Source organism: Corapipo altera, unplaced genomic scaffold (assembly GCF_003945725.1).
Source record: "Corapipo altera isolate COAL_440 unplaced genomic scaffold, ASM394572v1 45, whole genome shotgun sequence".
In the NCBI taxonomy this organism is placed as follows: Eukaryota; Metazoa; Chordata; class Aves; order Passeriformes; family Pipridae; genus Corapipo; species Corapipo altera.
The window spans coordinates 22041584-22064846 of NW_020884877.1; the positions used below are offsets into that span (position 1 = coordinate 22041584).

Genomic DNA, 23263 nt, shown 5'->3' on the forward strand with positions numbered 1-23263 from the left:
TGTATTATAACTCACCAGGTCAAGATAAAGTAACAATATCTATAGTTATGTTTCAGTTAAAATTTTATGTTTGAAGTGTTGTTGAAGGTGATGAAGCATAAGAGAAAGTCTCTTACGTGGAGGTCATGTCCCTTGCGGATAACCCAGTAGTACAAAGAAGGGCCAAATCCAAATTTCTTGGTCTTTTTGTGAGTCTGGTATGTAATCTATGATGCAAATGAGAGATTTACCTGAATTGCCAAGACTAAGGCAAACATCTCTTTGCTTGGTGTTTAAAAAATAATGGCATGCAGAGGAATGACATGAGATCTACCCTAAGGTTAGAGAAACAGAATGCTGCATCTGGCTATTTTCAAGGAAAGACCTTGATATCTTGACTCAGTTGCAACTTTGCAGCAGGATAGCTGTACTTCAGAGCTGTGTGGTGGATGGCAGTTAAAAATGGATCTTCCTGGGCTCTTATGGCAGAACCCAAACATTTCTTTGAAACTTCTCAGTTAAGGTCTGTAGGAGATTGAAACTTAGAAGAATCTGAGCAAAGGAATGTGTTCAAACAGAAGAGCAGAGTAATTAAACCAGAGCAGTGCTCTGGAAGAGCTAATCAAGGACCAAGGATTCTCCTTGGAAGGTAGCTCTTGATTTAACTCAACAGTCTAGACTTGGAAACTTTGTCCAGTTACTTTGCTTTATTTGGTTCATGTGCAATCTTACCTCTGAATCGACCCTTCCCATTGCCCAGGTAAAGCACAAGCCCTGTACTGTTGTGGGAGCCAGTGCTCTGTGCCACTGCAGGTACGGCTGCAATGGACAGTGGCACTGTAGTACCACTCACAGCTAAAGAAAAATTAGTGTGTCCAGCCCGAGTAAATGATGAGCAATGTGGTGATAGCAGTGTTTAACTGGTGCTTTATCCTCTCATCCCATCAAAGGTCCTTACCTTCCCCTTTGCAAAGACTGAGTGGTGTGTTCATTGTCTGCATTTCTCTGGGGAGGGAGGTCCTCAGAGGGTCAGCTATAGCCCAGCACATCTCCTCATCCTTCCAGGATAGCATCCTCTCAGGGAGTTTTACTGAAGTTTCTGCAAATCTGTCAGTGCCAGCCTGATGATAAGACAGAAGGCATCATCTTTGGCATGGGGCGCTGGGAGCCTGAGTACCTTGACCTCTGAAATGGGTATAACCATGTGTGGTGTGTTTCTCCCATGTGAATGCTAGATCCAGTTTATAGGGCAAAAGCAGATGATGTTATTGTTTGGTGTATGTGAAAGATGCTTTATGGCAGTGACAGTGGAGAGTGTGCCTCTCTCTTTTCCTTTAACTGGTAAGAGAGTCTGCTGTTGCTTTTTTTTTTTTCCTTTTTTTTTTCCCCCACCAAATGGTAATGTGGGTTTTGAGGGAGTTTATCTTTCCCTGGAGTTGTGAGTGAATTTCTGATGTGATTGCACAGAGGTGGTGGTTGTTGGAGCCCTGCTGTTGCCTCATTCATTGGAGGTGCTTCAATAGAGTGCAAAACACTTCTGAGGTATGATTTCCCATAGCATGCTAATCTAGTGAAGTGCTGTAGACTCGCTTGCTGGCACTGTTTAAATCCATAATGCAGCACCACCTGCCAAACCACAGGGCATAATGGAAGTGTTAATGAATGTACATATATACCCTCCCACACGGCTGCAAGTCGAATGACTTAAAAAGTCAAGGCTGAGAGTTTAGGCTGAGCATGGAAAGAACCAGGCTTAGGGTATCCTGGTGCAGGTCTGTGCTGAAACTGGAGGGTGAGGGGCAGGCACAGAGGTCTGAAGTTGGGTCAACTGACCTATAGAGTCCTTTCAAAGATGTGTTGATTTTTCAAGTGCTTCTCTATGGATTCATCCACTCATGACACCTGAGAAGAAACTTGGGCGTTCAACAGCAAAGTGCAGGTGCTGAGCAACACCAGCTGGGACCCCAATACCTCTTTTCTAAAGGGGTTTCCTTGTGGGATGCTTCTCTCCAGTGCTGGCAAAGTGAATGCACTTGACAGGATGGAGGACTTGAGTCATGCAAGGGTAAACTTTGTTCCTCAAGGGTGGTTTGGCCAGTTGCCCACTGATGTGAGTGTCAAGGTATGTGTTTGCCACTGTAAGGCCTTGTCCAGGCTGGCAGAGAGCAGGGAGAGAACTGACAGCCAAGGAGTTGGCCAAAGAGAAGGGCTAAGAAGAGGCACTAGGGCTGGCCTGGCATATGGCTGGGATGCTGGCAGTGCACCCTGTCCTCAGGCAGGTTCACTGGGATGCTGTGGCTTCCCAAAACAGTGCATACCACGTGTAGGGCAGAGGAGGGCACAGCCACCCCTCACCCTACTCTTCATCCCAGTACCCAGCCCCGAATTCTGCCCACACTCCCCTTTGAGACAAGGCTGTTAGATTTGCCAAATACAGAGTCAACTCCCCAGCATGCTGTACGTAAATAAGAGACTTATGCTCTTGGCAGACACTGTAACAAGCCTGGAAAAAATTACTCTTACTGGTCCTGGGCCAGTGATGAGATCTTGGAGTCTTCCAAGTGACAGAGTAATGACATGGACCTGGGAAATGCCTTGAATAGCCTTCCATGCAGTTCTTGGATTTAGATTCATTCAGTTTTGAGTAAAATAGGCCAAGTGCCTATTTGGGTAAGCTTAGGAGAGGGCTATTCCTTCATCTTCTGAAGTCTATGCTGGTGAAGCTGTACTAAAGCTCTGGCATTACAGACTAGCACACTCTATGCTCTCCTTTACCTGTAAATGAGTATTAGGTGGGTTGTGGGGGGAACCAAGAGGACTGTCCTCAACCCAGGAGCCTGGGAAAATTTACGGAGAGCCCTACAAGCCTGCCCTGTGACCCAGGGTGTAGAAGTGTTGCAGAAACATCAGTGTTGCCCCACAACTCACAGATAATTTCAGGGAACACTGCGATGCAAAGAGTGAACAGGCCATGTGTCTGGTTTTTCCATAGGATATGGACAATAACAGTCTTTTTGCCTAGGAAGGACACAATCATGAGTCAAGTTTTAGAGAAGATTTGCAGGTGGAGGACAGATTTTTGGAAATGGCCTGGAGATCCCCATTCTCCTCACCTTCTTCCATCTGCTGCTGGGACTTGACAGGATTCACCCATTCCCTCATGAAAATGCTATTACCATGGAACTTCACGGTCTTCAGCTCTTTGCAGCTGTCTAAGAGACTCAAAGTGTGTTTCCCAGGAGGGAAGGGAGTCTTTAAAAAGCCATTTATATCCTGAAGGACATTCGGTAGCAACACTGGAGATGTAAAAAGCATTAAATACCGAATTGAGCCTGGCTGGAAGACAAACCTGGAGCCAAATACATTGACTGATTTGCGGGAGGGTGACTGGAATGAGATGGCCCTGTACCCTTTCTATCTGTTAACCATCTCCAAAACATCCATAGGTGCCACGAAGTCTGTGCGTTGGCTCAGCCATGCCTGCCCTATGCGCAGACAGCACAGTGCCCGTAAGATTGCAGTGCAACAAACCATCCAGGAGCTGGATGGAGTGGTGGATGGGCCCCTTGTTTTGGCAGAGGGAAGTGGGGCTGTGGTGAGCAAGGCAGGGTGGAGCGAAGAAGACAGTCCATGCTGGGCAGTTCTTGGTGCTACTTAGAATCCTCTCACAGCTCTGTGCTGGGGTACATGAATTCATTGCCTGGACCACTTCCTCCTGCCCAAGGTGAAGGTGGATGAGGCTGGGAGGGCTGTTCTGGGAAGGCTGAACATCTGGCTGTGCCATGCACATCTGGCTGCCTCACCAGTGTCAGGGCTGCATGCAGGTAGCAGAACATTTGGGCTGCACAGAGCATTGCTGGAGCACTTGGTCTGTTGGTTTGGAAACCTTACTGAGCCATATAAGGAGCAGAAAAACCATCCAGGGCAGTGAATTTGGGGTCTTTTTATTGGCGTGTCAGCAGGCTGGGATGTGTAGGAGGGAAGCTGCCCATTTCCAGGGATTGTGTGAGCAGGAAGGGCAGCTATTGGAATTTGAAGCTGCTTCCTCCACTGTAAATTTGTTCTTGCTGTGTTATCTGTGGCTGGGCAGGGCAGGGGAACATCTTGGCTATCTGATTTTTTTGCTACAGTATGTTTAGGTCAGCTTCATCAGTTCCATGATAACATAGGAGAGGCATTCCTGGCCTCACTAATGAAGAATTTTTAAGAGTAATACAGGAATCTGTCATCCCCTAATGTCCTGAGAGCTTTGGAAATAAATGAGTAAGGAAAGGATGGTGGATTTAAATGCACGAGCAGTGATGGAAGTAAAAGTAGCTGAGCTATCCACTTTCTCAGGCCCCAGTTACTGTGCAAGGATATTCTCATTTTGTACCTTGGCAAAAGACTTGGATCAGCCTCCAGTGGACACCCCTAAACTGGCAACCATACAATTTTATTTGAGGTCTTAGAGATACAGGAATGGATCTTGCATAGCTGCTTTCTGGTTGCATATCTGGATTCTCTTACAGAACTGCTATCGGCAGTGCTGTAACGACAAATGACCCAAATCTGACTGAAGTGTTGTTTTTAATAATGAAAAAAAAAAATAATCTGGCTTCTGCATCTGACTGTTGGCTTGTCAGAGTGACGGGAATCTTCTTACGTATTTTGAAAAGGGCACTACATCAGCAAGAGAAACAGGCTGAAGATTAATGGAGTTGTTGTGGGAGGTGTAGGAGGAGCTGTGAGAGGGAAGCAGAGTTCGTTTTAGATTACATTTGTCAATAAGATTGACTCGTGCTGTGCTGCATTTACTTAAAGATGGGGACACTGACAAGCACGTGCTTCCAAGTAAAAATGAGTGAGTCCCTAAACCCAGCCTGGCCTTGGGAAAGCTGCTGCTCGGTGCTGCAGCAAGTGCTCCTTCTTACATGGCTTAGGGATTTGCAGTGGAGGGAGATGGGGGGCCGCCTACCACCTAAGCAATTTCCAGTGACTTGGCTTTTATTATTATTATTTGTTCAGGCTATAATTCTGTGTTTCCTGAAATAACCACCAAGTATTCGTCAGGCAGCTACTGCCTTTAGCTGCCTTTTGTGTGAATCTCAAGTGCTTCATTACTCCCCCGGTGTGTTTGCTTTCTCTTACAGTAAATCTGAGCAGCATCTGTGTGATGGGTGAGGTGATGCAATTTTAGGTTGAAAAGGAGAAAAGGTCTGGCTGGCACAGGATGCCAGTGAGGAGCTTAGGGAACACAGCCCTTGGGATACAGCATCTTTTTACCCAGAGGAGAATTCAAAACCCAACTGATTGCAGCTCTTTATTGCTGGGTAGAGGATTTTATTTTTAAGCAACAGTTGGTTTATGGCTTTTTTTCCCCATCATTTTTAGTAGCAATCTGATAGTGCTTTGATCACTGCTCCAAAAAGGAAATGCCTGTAATTTCCTGTGCAGGTCTTACCAGGTGCTGGGCTCCATCAGATCTCCTGGAAGCTGATGGGAGTTGAGAGTACTCTCACCTGTCAGGATCCTTCTTATTAGAAAACCTCAGAAAGTTGAAATTTCACGTTTTCAATTAAGTTGAAAAACTTAATGCCACAACTACAAAGGGCGTCAGACTGTGGCTCCCCACATGACAGATCTCTTCCATGCAGACTTCCCACTGAAGACTGGCACAGAGTCCAACTTTTGCTCAATGTGTCCTTTTTAAGGCATGGACCAGGAAGGAAATCTGACAGACTGGAGGAAACCTGGCTAAGAGTTAATAATCTTTATTTAATAATAATTGTCCGTGGTTGCTCATACACCTACAAGTCCTTTGGATCTTGAAGGCTTGGGACACAGTCAATGCCTACTTGAGGGAGAAATTCCTGAAGTTCATTCAGTCCTGATCAGCATGACTCAAGGGAGGCAGCTGCCTTCTAAAAGGGCATGTCCTGTGTTTCAAGGATTCTCAGTAGCTCCCAGCCCAAGGGATTGCCTACAACACATTGGGCTGAACTATTTTGGTACCTGGCGAGCGTCTCTGGGTGTGTCATGGTGGTTGTGTGGCTCTAGCCAGCAGTCTGCAAGAGGAACAGAGAGGGAAGTGTTCAGATCATGCAGAGTTTCAGCCCTGGAGGCATTGCATGGAGCTGCTAATGCTTACAAAGTGCCTGGGTAAAAGGGTGTAACCGAGTGAGCTGTGGCTAGAGGAAGAGTTATTAATTGCAACCGTAGGTGGCTGATAGTCTTCCTCAGCCTCAGGTGAGCTTGGTGTCCTCAGGTATGCAGAGCTCTGGCAGGGCATGTGTGAAGAGCCATGAACCAAAGCAAGCTGATGATAGGAAAATTCCCTTGGCTGTGGGTTGATGGAACTGGTCAGCATACATACTTACATATTAGTATGTGCTAAATCTCAGCCTATTGCTGAAGTGTTCGTGGGCTCCCTGAAGTTGTCTGCTTTGGAGAGCTGCAGCAGAGGAGGAGGGAGCTGGTAGTTCCCACACAGACCCTGCTGTAGCTTTTTCTGGAGGTTTCATAACAGAATTAAGCAATTTGTGTTGCATGTTGCCATGGAGACCATAAATCACTGTCGTGCTGGGCTTCTCAGTCAGGGAGCCAGCATCTTTAATTGCACTAACCTCCCCTGCAAATCCAGGGCTTGGTTCTGAGCTTGTTGACCTTCTCTAATGGCTTTGCCCTGAGAGCTCTTCCTCCAGGACAGCACAGCTGGAACCAGGGAGAGGGGTGCCAACACACAGAATATCAACTATCTGGGGTCCATTTTATTATTGTCATATGTGGCCACAACTCTGCTCTGATGAACAGAAATTGCAGTGATTTACAGAAGCTGAGATCTGACCCACTTGTATTCAAGGCAAGTTTTGCAAGGAGAATAGGGATTAGATATACTGTATATATTTTGTGGGTACCTATTTGGGCTTGGTGGTCCAGTCACAAACTAATCTGAATTTGGGTTTTTTATGTTACTTGGCTGCTCCAAGGGGATAGCTCAGCCCTTCCACTCCATCCCCATGCCCAGACAGGTAAATGGGGTTTTATGCAGTTTATTCTGTCTCCATAAAAATATCATTTTTGCTGAGGAGGCTCAGCCTCAGTGATACTCTTGGATCAGTGTTTCTCTTTTTGCCTTGCCATCTACCCCAGAAGTAGCCACATTTCTGACTGTCTCAGCATTACTGGCTTGTGCTGTCAAGACACTGATCTTGCCAGTGGGTATGAAGATGGTTGTATAAATCAGCCTCCTTCCAGTGACTTACCCAGAGCCCTGATGGCATTTGTCAGCGTAGGGTATGGATCCTTCTCTTGGCTCCTTCAAAATAAACAACTATCTAAATTGTATGATTATCATCAGAGCTTATTAGCGTATTACCACATGCTGCTTTGTATTCAGACAATAGATAAAAACATTTGTGTTTCGTTTTTCCCAGTCAGATCTACAGCAAACACGCTTATTCTTGCTCCCATCTGAGGAGGACTGTGTCAGTACTCTTGCCAAAAACAGATGAAAATCAGCCTAAGTCTTGTGCAGTTGCCTGTAGTGACATAACCAGCTGGTGCAGAAGCTCCGCGCACCTTTGGGAGTGCTTAGTGTTTTTCAGGAGGTGATACCTGTTGTTTTAAAGGTTTGATTCACTGGCTGGTTAAGATGATGATCTTGTCAAGGCATGAGTTGGCTTCTTGCCTTGCTTATCAGGGCAGGTGGAGGGGTAGAGGGACTGAAGTACTTGGTTTTCAGAGGGTTTTCGTTATGTACATGCATGATGGGAGCATGGGACTTGCTATCTCTGTAGAAAGAGGGGGCTTTCCACGACCAGTAGAAACAATCCTGCAGAAACATCTAGACTTGCTACCTTTTGACACTCAATGGAAGTTTTCGTCTATTCATGCTAGCATCACCTAAAATACAGGGGGTTGTGCTCAACAAATCAGACTGCACTTCTTGACTTTTTTGTTTAATTTTTTTTTTTTAATTTCAGTTCCTACTGTTCTCCCCAGACTACATAATACTTAGTCTGGTAGCTGAGACACACAGTATGACCAAACTTCTGGAAATGATGGGAAGCAAATGCCCTGATTCAACCGATAAGTGTGTGGGGCAGAGACATAGTTTGTACAATGGGCTAAACATTATTCTAGGACTTTGGGGAGCATTTCATGCAAGATAAGCTTAAGGCTTCTTAGGAGCGATTCAAAGGGGCTGGTACAAAATGTCAATGAAAATGTAATGCTTGTCTGCCGAGCAACAGCTTGTGGTTTTGTCATGGGGTCAAAAATCGTGTACAAATGGAATATGTTTTTCACATCCCGAGATTGTCCCCACCATGTCAGTAACAATCAGTCTTTCATACTCCCTGGGCAGGGGAGGATGGGGTGAAACCTTGGCCATGGGCAAAGCAAAAATTGTCGTCAAATGTCTTGGAAGGGGGGACAGAGTTTCAGCCAGGGTCTGTGTCCCAAAGAGCCTGTGAGAATCATCTGACCCAAGCAGGATTATGCAGAAATAAAAGCTGGTCCTCCAACAAAAATGAGACAGTTGAAATTCATAGGTTTTTCTGCAGCCAAGCCTGCTGCATATTGATGTGTGGTCTTGTAAATATGAGAAAGTTTCTTATTCAAAAATAGGAGTAAGAAACTTTTCTTTGGAATTGTAGTGAAGAACTGCAGTAAGACTGAAACCTCAGCTGGTGCTTGGCCTCCTTCTCCCCATCCAGCAGCTGTTGCTCCAAAGGTAGTTTAGAAACAAGCAGATTTGATCATGCTTCTTCTTGCTCTGAAAATGTTGGCTTGTCTCAGCTTGGACAAGAGGCCTTTGCAGTTCTCAGGCTCAGCAATCTCATCCTCTGTTTCCTCCTTATGGGCTTTTCTTTTTGGAGGAGAAACTAAGCCCTCTCTCAAGGTATGGGGGTTTCAGTGTACAGAAAGAACATGGGACCCCCAAGCTTGCCAACTCAAAAGTGCCTTTTATGGTTCAATATTTTGGATTAAACTCAAATAATGATTTTTGAGAAAGGGACTAGAGAAACCAGAAACTAAACTTGGATTAGGAGATTATGTTCTTGTCTGTTTGAAAAGTAGTCCAAGTTGGCTTTGAGACCTCTTCAGAAGTGAAGAGTCAAAGTGGGTTTTTTTTGGAAAATAGAGAAAATGAAAGAATTTTGGGAAGAATGGGGGTCCAGTTTATACTATAGGCTGAAAAAAATCACATTAGTCAGCATTCAACTTGCACTGTGTGTGTGGCAGTCTCAGCTTCTGTACAACACCTGGCACAGCTGTGGCACTGAGCACACCAGCCTTGCTTAGTGGTTTCTGAGAATGGAAATGTTGAAGTTGTCTTCCTAATGAACAAGAAAACCCTAGAGTTATTGGGAAGGCCTCCAAAAGCTTGTGTGGGGTGGTAGGGATATAGATTGGGAGCCAACAGTATGGAGGTTCCCTCTGAGCAGTCCTCATCCCCCCTCAATGCTGACCCCAACCAGCACCTGCAGCCCGAAGGGCACCAGCAAAACCAGAATGGATGGGAGCAGGTGGCTGTAGAAATTGTCACCACAGCTGCTCCTGCTCTGAATAGCTTTTTTCGGGAAAACCAGTACCAAGGAAATCAGCTGCCTTCTCTTGAGCCTTATCATTACAATGGATTTTTTTATTATTATTATTATATTCTTTTTAACTGTGTGAAAGACCTCCCAGAAAATGCAGTGGTCATTCAGATCTGGGAGATGGCCACCCATTTCCTTTGTGATTTGAGTGATCACTGCTTCCCACGGGTGGGTGGAGGTCACTGCCCTCCACAGCATGTGTGCAGAACCTCCTGCCTGGCTTCTACTTAAATGAGCAGTCACTGCTGCTGAGTGTTGGAAAGGGCTGTTCAGCAATGGCTGCCTCTTCTCTTTTCTCCACACACACGTGCCATTGCCCAGTTACAGCCAGTGAATTTTTTTCTTCTTTCTTTTGGGTCAGTTCTGAGGTGAGAGGAGCGGTGTGACCATGCTGCAGGGAGGCTGCTTTCCTGCCTGTTTCACAGCCACAGACACCAGCTTTCCTGCCATGGCAGGGTGGAGGTTTTTTGTTTTTTTTTTAAAAAAAGGGGCAAACCAAAAACCACCTATCATTCCTGGCTGCTGCCTTCTCATTTTTATTTCTCAAACTTGAAAATGAGGGGGAAGAAAATAGCTAAGTGCATTTTTGTCTACTGGTGGAACCAGGATGGGACCTTTAACTCTGGTTTCATCCATCACTGCCAGTTCTGCCTGCAGATCTGGCCCCAGGATGTAACACACTATCTAATGTTTCCTGTACCTTGGGTTAAGCAGTGAAGAATAGCACAGCTCTGTCTTACCAATGAGATTTGGTCACTGGCAATGGGAAACTATCTGGAGATTGACAGCTGCAGTCAGCCAGGGTGATTTTTGTCATGGTCGTGTGGATCCAGCCCCTATAGGAAAGGTATTCAGTAAGTTTTCAGTCATAAGTTTTGCATGTGCATTTGGTGGCAATTAGCAATCCTTGTAGACAAGTCAGGAGTAAACAAGCCACAGCAGTGGAGTTGTCTGCACTTCTAAGTGCTGGGTTTGAGTTGGGGTAGAACTCTTGGGAAGGGTCAGTGCTGCAGCTCCTGTCTAAAACGATTTTGGATGTAAGGGCTGCCTTTATTCTTACTTCTTAGGCAGCAGGTAAAAGCTGCCTTATGCATATTGCCCTGTTTTCATTGCTGACGAGTGATTGGAGATGATCTCTTTCTCCAGGTTTAGCACACTGGAAGCATGGCTACAAGTGCTGTTCCCAGCGAAAACCTCCCCACATACAAGCTGGTGGTTGTTGGAGATGGTGGTGTGGGGAAGAGTGCTCTCACCATTCAGTTTTTCCAGAAGATTTTCGTGCCAGACTATGACCCAACTATTGAAGACTCCTACCTGAAGCACACAGAAATAGATGGGCAGTGGGCAATTCTTGATGGTAAGCAAGCTACTCTTGTACTTTTCATTCTAGCTGAGCATAAGTGCAAATAGACCTCCCACAGCATGTTGTGTTCTTGTGTCCCTCCTGCTCTGCTGTGGGTTGGCAAATTTGAGCACAGGCTGGCCTGTGAGCTGTGGTGCATGGTCTGCAGCTGGTCTCCAGAAAAGCTTCTGCTTCCAGTTGTGTTGTTTCCAGTTCTGCACAGAAATGTTTCTTGCAAGACTGTAAAAACATACAGATAATCATTGACATTTAGAGCAGGCTTCTACAAAGAGTGAATTATAACACTGCCAGGTGGCTATAGCTAATGATACTTCATTGTGGTTGAGCTCATCCCCTGGGAAATAACAGTGAGTGGGTAACTGAGTGAGGGTTATAACCAGAAAGAACATTTAATCAAAACTATTGTCCACTGACAGTGAAGAATTGTTACACCTCTTAACTCCCATCATTCATGTGTGATGTTTTCATATCTAATTACCTGTTTCATTTAAATACTGGTAGGGAACCAGCCTAGAGATCTGTTGTAAGCAAGAGTTTTCAGTTCTTTGAAGAAAAACTGCTTTTTTGTTTGTTTTTTCTAACAAAACAAACAGCAATGAAACACGAAACACAAACAAACAAACTGGAACAAAAAAACCTGCCACACTCTTAAAAAAACCAAAACTAAAGTTTCTTGATTAGCAGATGAGGAGAAAGCCCTATATTACCTAAAGCTGCAACTTGTTTGTTTGTGCTGCATGAGTCAGACTAAACACAGCTATAAGGGGAATTTCTCTGTTAAATGTTGTAAATTTTGTTTTGCTTTATACAAGAATTAGGTAGTACATAAAAACAAGCAAATATTTTGTGCCTTAATTACGAAAGTGCATGGATGTGGCCATTAACATAACTGAACTAAATTTAGCCTCACTTGTGCCAAGTTCCTACCTCCACCCTGTTGTCAAGAAGGTGCTCAAGATCTTAGGTGTCTCTGCATATGTGTCGTTGCTGTGTGGAACAGAAAGCTGGGAGATTGTCATGAGTGGTGGAATGTGGATGCCGGTGGGATTTGCTGTGAAGACTGTTGGCTTGGTCTGGAAACTTGAGATCTTAGCCACACTTTTAAGGATTTATCAGATACAAGTGAGTACAAATGGCTGCAAAGTCCTTACAAGAACAGCCTTTACTCAGTATTAAAAACCAAAATCAACAAACAACCAAACAACGTAATTTTGCCAACACTTGTTCATTTGAATATGTTAATAGTTGATGTGAGGGAGTATTTGTGAAATTGGTGCTGAAATGTGTCTGTCATTGTCATCTGCATCAGCGATACCTGCTCCGAAGTAACCATCACATAATCTACAGGTGTACCTTTATTTTTAAAATGCTAGTGCTGTATAAAAGAAAAATCAAATCCTTCTGTAAATTAAATCCATTGGTTTTAGTCCAGAATCCAGCCCTCTAAAATGGGGAACCTTTACCTCTGCTGGTATGCCCCGTGTTCTGGTATAACAGTACCAGCTGCTGTACACATTGGCATTGGCTGAAACAGTCTTGGCTTTGTAAATTATTTAAAAGTAGAAAAGGCATCTTTCACTGAATATTTGGAATTTTTGTTTAAACAAAAAAAAAACCCCAAAACACAAATCTGACCTGGGTGGGAGTGGAGAAAGAAATTGTTTTTCAACAAGCAGAAACTTACCCTTTCTTTTAATGAAAAAGCCTTTCTTTTACTCAGATGGAGTTCAGTGGCTGTACTCAGCCTGAACTGAATTCAGCCATGGCCTTGAGTGGCATGCTGGGAATCCCTGACTTTCAGAGTTAGTGTGCCCACAGATGCCTCGTAGCCAGAGAAGAGAAACTGCAGCTTCTCCTTCTCTTTCCTACCACTTGAGATTCTGAACAATCAAAATTTGGTAAGAAGGCAATATTCTCACTTTGAAAAGCATATGAACCTTTACTCTCAGCTCAGTAGACACAGGGCATAAAGACTGACTATCACACATGTCTTCTGCCACAGTTCTCTGTCATAAGATTTGGATCTAGGCTATTCTCAGAGGTCACCATCTACTAGGACAGCTGCTCTTGTTGTGGTTACATGAATCACTCATGGTATAAAATTAGGGACAAACATGATAGGAAGGGTAAAGATGCATCATGGTGAATTCTAGACTTTCCAGTTGTCCTTTATGACCAAATCCTTTACAAGCTGATGTTTCATGCAGTGCTTGGTAGGGAGAAACAGCTGCCCACCCCCAAAATAGGTTTTAGAACATGAGACTACCAAATGAGGATATAACATGAGGGGATGCATAAGTTTCTAAGTTTTCAAATGAAAAGAGTTATCATTAAAAAAAAGCAAAATACATTGACATCCAACAACTTTAAAAAAATCAAAAAAAAAAAAAAAAAGGAAAACAGCCCACCCTTTTCCAGGCTGTTGGCTGAGCACTTCTGTACAAAGCAACTTGAGCATTTTATAACTGTACCAGCATTATGTTGTAAAAAACCCTTCTGCTAGCCAGCTTGCATAAAGCATTTGGCTTCTCTCCATTAAGACCTCCACCCACATTTATTCAATAGCAGTAACTGGCAGTGTGATGAAATGTTTGACTAGCATTTCTTTCCTTTGCTGAAATCTCTCACTGAAAGTAGGCTGAAATGAAATAGGCTTTTATTTCAGATTTTAGATCTTGGAGCCAAACCTACATTCAAACTCCTATTTTACATGTTTGCTTTCTGGTTTGGGAATGTCTCTGTACCTATTTTTCTCACCAAAGAAGAGTCTGTGATAGTTCCCTGCCTCCCAGATGATTGTGGGACCTGTGCTTGTTGTAGTCAGGTCCAGCACTATGTGAAAACACTTTATTGTTGACCTTATGCCAGCTTTAGAAGACCGTCAATGCAGTATTTGGAGGACAAGTGCTGTAGAGTGGAAGAAGGCACTTAACCCAAATCAGAGATGCACAGGCAATTGGTGACTCGCCCATTTTTTGCTTGCTGCCACTCTAACAAACTTTAAGAGCAGCCTCCATTTTTCTCAGCATATGTTATCTCTCTCTATTTATTCCCTGCTGGTCACACTGATATCAGCACGGTGATGTGCTCAGTGAAATGCATCCGCACGCAGGTGTGTACAGACACATCAGGTCAGAATTAAGTGGGGGCCAGGGCTAATCTGCTTTGCTTAGCTTTTACTCCAGTTGAGTTGTGATGATTAATTTTGTACGTTCCTTTCTGTGCGCAGGCTAACTTAGCAAGTAGCAGAGGATTCCTTGTGGTGTGCCTGCAAACTGCCAGTCTGGAATTATTAATCTGGGAGTGAAGCCAAAAGTGGAATACCTTAATATGGCAAAAAATACCCAATGGTTCAAAATTCCTTTTGGCTCATAAACCACACAGAGGGAGATGAAGAGAAGACCACAAGTACATGGTTTGGGCATGTTGGTGAATTGAGCTGAACGCTTGGCTGTCAGTAGGGCTGTGCCAACTGATACCAGCAAATCAAGGAATTGTGCCTGTGTGTTGGGTGAAAGGAGGCTGTGGTCTCCCTCCTCTTCCCTTTCCTTCCTCTGGTATGATTTAGATGAAACTTTCACTGCCTAGAAGTTGTCTTCCTACTCCTGAGCTTCAGTTTTTCCTTTTATATCTCCTCTTCCCAAGACCCCCTTTAAATCCCTGAGTACCCTTGTGCTGGGCTAGACCTGCACAGCCCTGGTCTGCACCCCTGTGCAGTCACACCAAGCTCTGTTCCTTCCCCCAAGCTCTCTCTCTGCCCTTCCCACCTGTGTATCCTATGCATCCCTTTTTGTCGAGGAGTTTTGCTGCTAATCATCCCTGGGCAGGCTGCTGCTTGTCTGCTTTTCTCCTCAGGAAACTTGGGAATAAGTCAGCCAGGAGGCCAGAGGGAGATCAAAGGTCACTTCAGGCTTTCAGGCAGAAGGGTTGGTTTGTGGCTCACTCTCTTTTGTTTTTATTTAAACTTTCAGTAGCATCATTGAGAGCCTTAAAATTCAAATTAAATTTGTACTTTCATTCTTTTATTTGTGTGTACAGTATTTCCCCTCCCTTAATTGCTAGGATTTTGCAACCTTGAAAGAGGGGTTTTTGTCTTGGGTTGTGGGGAGTTTTTCCTGCCAGGAAAATTTTGATGTTGCAACATGGAAAACACAAGGCTTTGAATATTTGCCCTTTGTTAGAGAAAGAACTCCTTTAAAGGCTTGCATCTTTATTCTGTTTATTGATGTGCAAGTCTTTCTTCTAAAGGCCTCCTCTTCTTTTTCCTTAAAAAAAGGACAAGGACTCAAGTACTTGGGTTTTCCATGTTATAACATCTGTGTATTTAGTTAAGGCACAGAAGAAGAGCTCATAAAAGCCTGAGTGTTTCCCCATCATGGGTTTTCTGCTGAGGAAAGCTGTCATGCCAGAGACAGTGTGGCTGTATCTGAGAAGGAGCAGAAGCATCAGAGTGACAAAGTGAAGAATCTGCCTTGCCTTGTGCACAACAAGGGCTCCTCATACCTCTTCAGGGTGTCTGGGGGTGTCGGAATACAGAATATGAGCTGAGTGACCCCAGTACTCTGTCTGCACAGTGCCCAGAATACCAACTCCTCAGCTGAAGCCATTGGCTGATGGGGATGCCCTCTTGCTGCTGATGGAAGGAAGACAGAGACTGTGGACGTGGCTTTCTTCAGCCTGAGACTCTTTAGTTTGACTTGTCAATTCAAGTCAAGTTTTCACTTGAGCTTAGGTTCAAAGCTGCAGGGCAGTGAAACCCAAAGGCTGAAGGACAGAAAATGGGTTAATCTGCCTGTCTCTTCGTCTTTGTCCCCTTAGATGCCATGGGCAGTGAAGAAACTCTCTTGAGGTGACCTACACACCCAGCTGCCTAGCAATGTAAAGATAAAGACGTAGGAGGAAATTTTGCCGAGGTATGAAAAGAGTAAGGAACTCACCTGCACAACTAGATCTGAGCTCCCTGAAGGCTGGGAAGGCTGTAATTGAATCTGAACTGAAACCAGCCTAGGCTCCAGAAAAAGCAATGCCATGAGTTCATAGTATGTCTCTGCCCTTGGTTTAGATTTACATTCCTTTGTCTCTGGACAAGCACTCAGAGCACTGTCGGTTGCAGAGACACTGGCACGTAATATACCTTGAAGCACCAAGAGCTTCTATTTTGGACAAATTTGTGTGTATTCCTGGGCTCCTGTGCCTGCTCAGAAGAGCTCTCTAGGCAGCTGCACTCTTGTATAACCCATCAGGATTCACAGGAAAAGGGTGTGTAGAGCTCTAAGGGGGCAGGAATCAATTAGCAAGGAGTTCATCACAGCAGTTGGGGGTCACATCCATTGGAAAGTGGAAAAGGCCATCTCTTTGCTAAGCAGCCTCTTTCCTGCAAAACAGAAGACCTCCCTGCTGGGCTCTCACAACGTAATTTCTCTTAGTTTAGTCTCCAGCTGGCTTCATGATAGCTGTAAATGGCTTTGCCCTCTTTGGATGTCTGTTCCTACATCAGACATAGTCCTTGGTTTCTCTCTCCTTCATCTTTACCCAAGTGCTTTCATTAATTCTCTTCCTTGCTTCTTCTTTGGTCAATTCTGTGGGAATTTTACCAAGTTTTCTGTTGGAAGTCCCTGACCATGTGCTGTGCAGCCTACAAATCTGATTTCAGTTCTTGGAAGAATGATGTAGGAGAAACCTACTGTGTTTTGCTTCAGCCTTGTTTCTACACTGCCAGTGAGTCAACTGCTGGTTTAAAGTGTACCAACTCACAGTTCTCTAGTCATGGTTATTTCTGTGTCTTCTGGCATCCTGTCTGCAGAAAAGGGAAGTTTAAATGAAGGTGGATGCTGGCTAACATGCTAAACCTCCTCACCCCTTAGGGAAGCCAGTCACCTTCCCAGTTCTACCTTCCCAAGTTTTCTCCTTGCACTTTCCAATTTCTGTAGGTAGGCGTCTTCTTGAAGCTTTTATGCCACAAGATTACACCCCAAGCAAAGCTGCTTACATTGGGCCCTTTTTCAGTGCTGTTGTGGTCCTGTCATGCTTACAAAGGATCCAGATTGCACTCTCCTCTGTTGTTTACTGGAGGGTTGTCTTTATGAAGAGCACATTTAAAGTTAAAACAAGGGCCTTCTCTGGCCATCCACAAGATGCTTAACTTTGCATGAATAACCTATCTGAGATTACCCTTAACCTTCTCTACTGCGTGTCTTTTACTTGCACTTTCAAATTGCCATTTTAAATGCTGCCTGGACTTGCTCACCTTTCTATCAAAGCTGCAAGTGAATTCCCTTTAAATAGCAGCTGCTGCCACAGCAGCTCTGCCTGTGTGTAGTGTGATGCCATGGCCAAGATCCAGGTGTTGTAGGAGCAACTGAGCAGAGCCCCATGCAGCCCCTTGGGTATCCCCACAGCCCCCACCAGGGCTTGCCCCCTCTCTAAGGGGATGCAGCACTTTGGAGGGACAGCAGCTGGGGATGGGTGCAAGAGCAGAGCTGGATGCTCCTCGTGCGTTTCATGGAAGGTTTGCAAATGTGCCAAAGCAAGGGGAATCCTCTAAGCAAATTAACATGCAGGATACAGCACATCCATCTCCACCTTCCTGCCCACAGTTTGTGCTCGGACACCTGCCCTGTCTCAGGGGGAGGAAGGGCAGGAAGGGCCAGCTCCTAGAGAGGAGCTATCCCACTCCACCACAAATTGGGTGTGTGTATTGGAGAGGGGAAAGGAGTGGGTTTGTGTGTGTGGTGGTTGTCAGCTCTCAGCCCTGCCCTGACATCGCATTTAGCTGGTGCAGGAGTCAGATGAGGGCAGCCCAGCCTTTCCATACAGGTTGGGCAAGTAGGATTAATTTCCGCTTCTGTCCTAGCTACACAGTCAGTCCTGGCCTTGCTCCATGGCAGCAATTCTACCCAGGGCATAGAAATTCACCGGCACATGCAATCTCTTTGGGTTGCTTTTCTCTTTTGTTTTTCTTTTTTCTTTTGTACAGTTGTTAAGAATAGCCTGGATACCTTTGAGCTGAGACACTTGTTTCCTAGATTGAGGGGAGAAGCAGGATAAAAGGCTATGAAGAGACACAGGTAACTTTTCAGCAAGATTAGCAAACAAGCCTAAGTCTCAGGGTCTCTGCAAGGGCCTAGGAGCTCTTTTTACCTTAAAGGCTCATGGAAACAGACATTCAAGACCATTTAGGGCAGGCAAACAAATGAGGCTGAAGGCTTACCATCACCTTCCTTAGATCTCCCAGTCTTCCACTATAGCTGCCTTTCCTCCAGACATGCAGTGAGGGGGTGTGGGCTGGCTCGTGGGGTGCAGTGTGACATGCAGTGTGTCCGTCTGTGGCCCCCTGTGCTGATTCAGCAAAGTGGTCTTTACTGTGGCCCCATCTGGAAATCTGGGGTAAACCTGAGGACTTACCCCTACAGGGAACATCTTGCTGAGACTGTGTGCCTGTTCAGACTAGAAAAACCTGTATCAAGCCCTGCTGCTCTGTCAGCAGTATGCTCCTGCCACAGTCTCCATCCACTGGTGCCCTGGGCTTTCCCCACCACCTGTGTGCAGCAGATGCTTATGCTGTGGCTGTGCAGCAGAGGCAAAACAGTTTTCTCACCCAGCCCAGTGTATTGGAATGTGAAAATGTTCCCAGTCACTATGAAGGTCCCACATTTGCCTCTGGGATGCAACGATGCATTAGGAATATTAGTTCTGAGGAGCTGATGCACTTTGAGCTCACACCATGTCTGACTGACATAGCCTCAACTCCTTTTGTACCCTCCTCCTCCAGCAAAATCCTGGCCATGTACAGGAATTAACACTGAGGTGTGTATCAGTATTTGGTGTTTGCCCAGGAGGCTGGTGTAGCTTGCTCTACATGATGTAGCTGATGGGACCCCCTGCAAGACAGCGGTGGAGAACCAGTGAGTTATGGTTCCATTAGAGGAGGTTAATCTAGTGGGGAACAACATCTGGATTGCTGTCACAACTGAGGTGTTTTAGGGGATTTAAGCATAGATTTATTCACAGAAGCATGATCACTGTATAGGATATGCAAGGCACTTAGAGCTTTTCCACCTGTTTTAGTTAGCTCCTTAGCTCCTCAGCACACCACTTGGGACTAACTGTTTAAGGGGAATTCCCCAGAGCTGTACCGTCTTGCTCTGAGAGCTCATAATTGTGTAGAAATAACATCCAGGTGTTGAGAAAAGGAAAGTGCTTGTAGCTATTACTGTGGGTTGTCTCCCAGCTCTACTTCACTGTGCAGTTTGTAAGTTGTCCCTGATATTTAAACAGGCTTTTAATAATCTTCCAGTATCGCATTTTTCTATGCTGGGAGAGGGAAAAGTTTGAGGGCTGTGAAATACCTTGAGCCATATCTTGCCAGAGGAGCAAATCCCCAAATTCAGTGGTCAGCATTTGGTACAAGAAAAGGAAAGTGAAATCCACATGGTCATCTTCCCCTGCATCCACTTCCAGCTTAGGCACACAGGAATGAGTGGGGTCTGGGACTGTTTTTTGTTTCGTAACTAGAAACCACTTTGTCTGTTCAGCTTGATTTCATCAAATCTTACAGCCTATGAGAGGACCGCAAGCCCAGCAGAGGCAAAAAGGCCATAGGACACATAGTGGTGACAGCAGCTACTGTTCCTCATGGTGATTAAAAACCCCTGTCTCTTCTGTCCTAGTCCTGGACACTGCGGGCCAGGAGGAGTTCAGTGCAATGCGGGAGCAGTACATGAGGACCGGAGATGGTTTCCTCATAGTCTACTCGGTGACAGACAAGGCGAGCTTCGAGCACGTGGACCGGTTCCACCAGCTGATCCTCCGAGTCAAGGACAGGTGGGTGCCATAGAATCACTTCCTGACCTGCCAGGCTCCCATCCTGCAGACCATACTGTGGGGGTGCTTGCACATTTCGCCCCAACTTTTGCCCTCCAGATCTCCTGAGAGAAATCCTTATGTGGGAGTTTGTGGACCTAAATGTGAGGAATAAGAAGTGTTTTACCTCTTCTATAAGCATATAGTGCTATCGACGTGGAAAGTGTGAAAATGGGTCTGGGAGAAAGAAAGTTCTGCCAGAATGGTCTGGCAGAACCGTGTGAGAAAGGCACAACAGACACCTTTGAAGCTTGGCTCTGAAGAGGGAGGAAGGATGCTCTGTGCGTAGTACAGACACTTTGGAAACACCAGCAGGGAGTCAGCAAACATTCAGCCCTAATTGTTTTGTGTGGCCTGACAGCATCCTCCTTTTCCCTGGCTTCATCTTCTGCCAAACAAACCTTAGAAGGTCTTGCATGATTTGGTGGTGTGAACAAGTGTCTTGAAGGGGAAAAAACGCTTCTCATGCTGGAAGGAACTATTTCTTACAAGGGTTGTAGTGCAGTTAATGCATCGTGCTCTGCAGCAACCCTTTTCACGGAGTAAAACATCCCCTTGTGACTGGGGAGAAAGCCAGAGAGGTCATCTGCTCCCCTCCCATGTGCATGGGAGAGGGTACCACTGAGTTTAATCGTGGTAAGTAAATGTGTCCTGGCAGAGCGAGGGGAAGCTGCTGGTTTATCTCCAAGATAACTCCCTCTTCCCACCCCAGTCCAAGAGGCAATAGATCAATCCTCATTGGGTGGGGTGTGAATTAAGCCCTTATATGTCTGCAGCTTTGAAACACTTAGTTTTTCCGTTCATAATGGCTTTTAATTATGGAAGTCATCAAGAAAAGTCACCAGAGGGTTCGGGCCTCATTGCTGGCTTCCTTTCACAGCTCTGAATAACTTCCCCACAGGAAGGGTGGACTCGTATCATGTGAGGTTCACAGCTGACAGCTCTTCCAGTAAAGCATCCAAAGCATAGCCCACAAGAGTGAAAAGTAAAGGAAAAAACACCCTTTGATTTCATCTAAATGAAGAAAAATGTCAGTCTCTCAGTCAGCCTCTCACTGCCGGCTTACCTTGGGGCAAAGTAAATCTGTTTCTGAAAGCTGAAGAAGATGGGACAGAATTTCCTGTAACATGCCCCAATCCGATGCTGGCTTTATCTAAATTAACTTTGTGAAAATAAGATGTGGTATTCATTGTTTTGCTCTGCTCTGGACTGAAACTTTTAGCCTCCATAGGCCGTGCGAACGCCGCAGCGGTGTGTGAGAGGCAGGAAGTGAAACAGGCTGGTGAGGTTGTTTGAGTTTCCCTGCTCAGCGCCACTGAAGCGCAGATCGTGAGGAGCTTATTAATGCTTCATCCAAAACGTGAGCTCGGTCAGAAAATTGCAGCAATGGGAGCAGCATGAGTTAAAAAACTGTCCTGCCAAACCCACAGGTACCTGGGAGCAGAGAGACACCCCGGTTTTCAAGCTAGCAGGCAGTTTTGGCAACTTAAAATCCAAAAGAATTGGAAGCTGCTGTGTTAGCAGAGCTGTTCAAAGCCTGCCTCCCCTTTCTTTCCACAACTTTCATTATAGTAAAATTTCCGACTATAGCAGCTTTGTCCAACTAGCAATTGTACAGCTTACAATAGGGAACAAAGTCCCCATAGAGTTTTATGCCTGATGTAAACAAGAAAAATGAGATACTGTCCATACGTAATCCCTTTCTGATCAATGTGCTGCGAGCCAAAAAGGAATCAAATAATCCAGACAAGCAAGTATTTTGCTCTAGAATGATCAGAGTAAAGATTTGTTAGTGCTCAGGTATTAACATTAAATCACAGTCACATTATCAGAATGAATAACTCTGAGACTCAGTTAAAATGCAGAGTGCAGTACTGTATTTTTCCAGCCAGAGCAATGAGGCAACATGCCAGAGGGAAGTTGGAGCCCTTATCATCTCGATGAAAAATGACCTAGAAATGCTGTTTGAAAATCCAGAGTTACTCAGGGAAGTGTTTTATACAGAAATGAGTGTGGCCAGCTGCTCCTTACCCCAATAAAATCGGCTCTGTTACAGCAGAGAACATGAGGATCATTTAAGAGGGTTTAAAGTTAAATATAAAACAATACTGCAGTAACCTTCGGTGATCAGAAGGGACCTCCTCCCTCCCAGCAGTGGCTAAAAGGCCCTGCCCTAAACGGTTCCTTGCTCTGTGTCATGAAGCTGGAGGAGAGAGAGGCACTGCCAGCACCTCCCATGGCATGAGCTGCCTTTGTTCTGTTTATCACTGGAGCTGTGGAGATTTCTGCAGGGGGGGAGCCTTGCACAGGACATGCTATGGATAGATGGATCTCTTCTCAGGTGGTGGCTGCAGACAGTCACTTACATGTCTGGTAAAGTTAGAGAAATACTCAGTATTATTGAGAGGTTTCGGTATTTTTTTCTGGAATTAGAAACAGGAGATGGTAGGTAATAGCTTTGGAAACTTAGCAATTCTCTTTGGTTCCCTCCAGCCTCCTTTGACCTACCACTGCCAGTCTTTCAGTTTGCCTTGGGGTAACAGCTCATGGGCTCCCAGTCATTTTCTCCCCCATTTGATGCTACTCTAAGCGCCACCTTCCAGAGTCTATCTTTTCTTCCCCCACAGTGGATGACCAGGACTCCAGTTCTTCCATCATCTCTCAGTATCTTGCAATGATGAGCAGCTGCCAAGATATGCAGTTACTGAGATGCCTTAAATGTTACAAAAGAGTCCCGGTCTCCTGTCCAAGATCTGTCTCTATGTCTCAGTTAATTTCCTGGTTAATTCTGTAGATCTTTTTTCACCTACTTGGATCTTCATGCTTAGCTATTATCAGGGATTGCAAAAACGGTGACAGTAAGTTCCCGAAGTCCCTAGAAATAACAATGAATGTGTTCATGCATGCAACTTGTTAAGTAAATTTTTACAATATGAACATATGTATAGCACAGTCTGGGGTTTTTCGTTTTCTTTACACGTGTGTGGTATGTCTGTAGCTGAAAATATTAGATGATGTCAGCATCAGAAACTGAAACTTATGCTCAGCATTTTTTATTGTAGCCTGCTAATAATTGGGTGATGGGTTTGATTTTTTTTTTTCCAGAGAGTCCTTTCCAATGATTTTGGTGGCAAACAAAGTTGATCTAATGCATTTACGGAAAATTACGAGAGAACAGGGAAGAGAAATGGCAACAAAACATAATGTAAGTTTGTGGGATTATTTAATGGGTTATTGTAAGTCCTATTACAGACATTCAGAATTGAAATCTGTGCTTATTTGGAGCTGAATTAAAGCTTACAATTAAACATTTGCAATTGCATTTTTGACTACAACAAAGTAGCAGCTATGCAGTTTCCTTTCAGTAGGGCCAGTTCATCACTGAAACAAGAAACTCTGCTGTGCACTAGGCTGTAGCAAAGCTGTGGCCATCACAAAGCCACATGTACAAGGTGTCTGCAAGCAGTGAAGAACA

At 44.9% G+C, this 23263-nt stretch overlaps 1 protein-coding gene across 3 annotated transcripts in view; it reads left to right on the top strand.

The window, feature by feature from the left end:
- The window catches only part of MRAS (muscle RAS oncogene homolog), a 38297-nt gene that overhangs the window by 10514 nt on the left and 4520 nt on the right, over positions 1-23263 (top strand). For 2 of the 3 annotated variants that reach the window (XM_027637364.1, XM_027637363.1), the window contains 3 exons: positions 10707-10920; positions 19596-19749; positions 22894-22993. In XM_027637364.1, coding sequence (XP_027493165.1) covers positions 10728-10920; positions 19596-19749; positions 22894-22993 — 447 coding nt within the window. In that variant the 5' untranslated portion in view covers positions 10707-10727. The remainder of the gene's footprint in view (positions 1-10706; positions 10921-19595; positions 19750-22893; positions 22994-23263) is intronic. The other variant, XM_027637365.1, reaches the window with a different exon arrangement.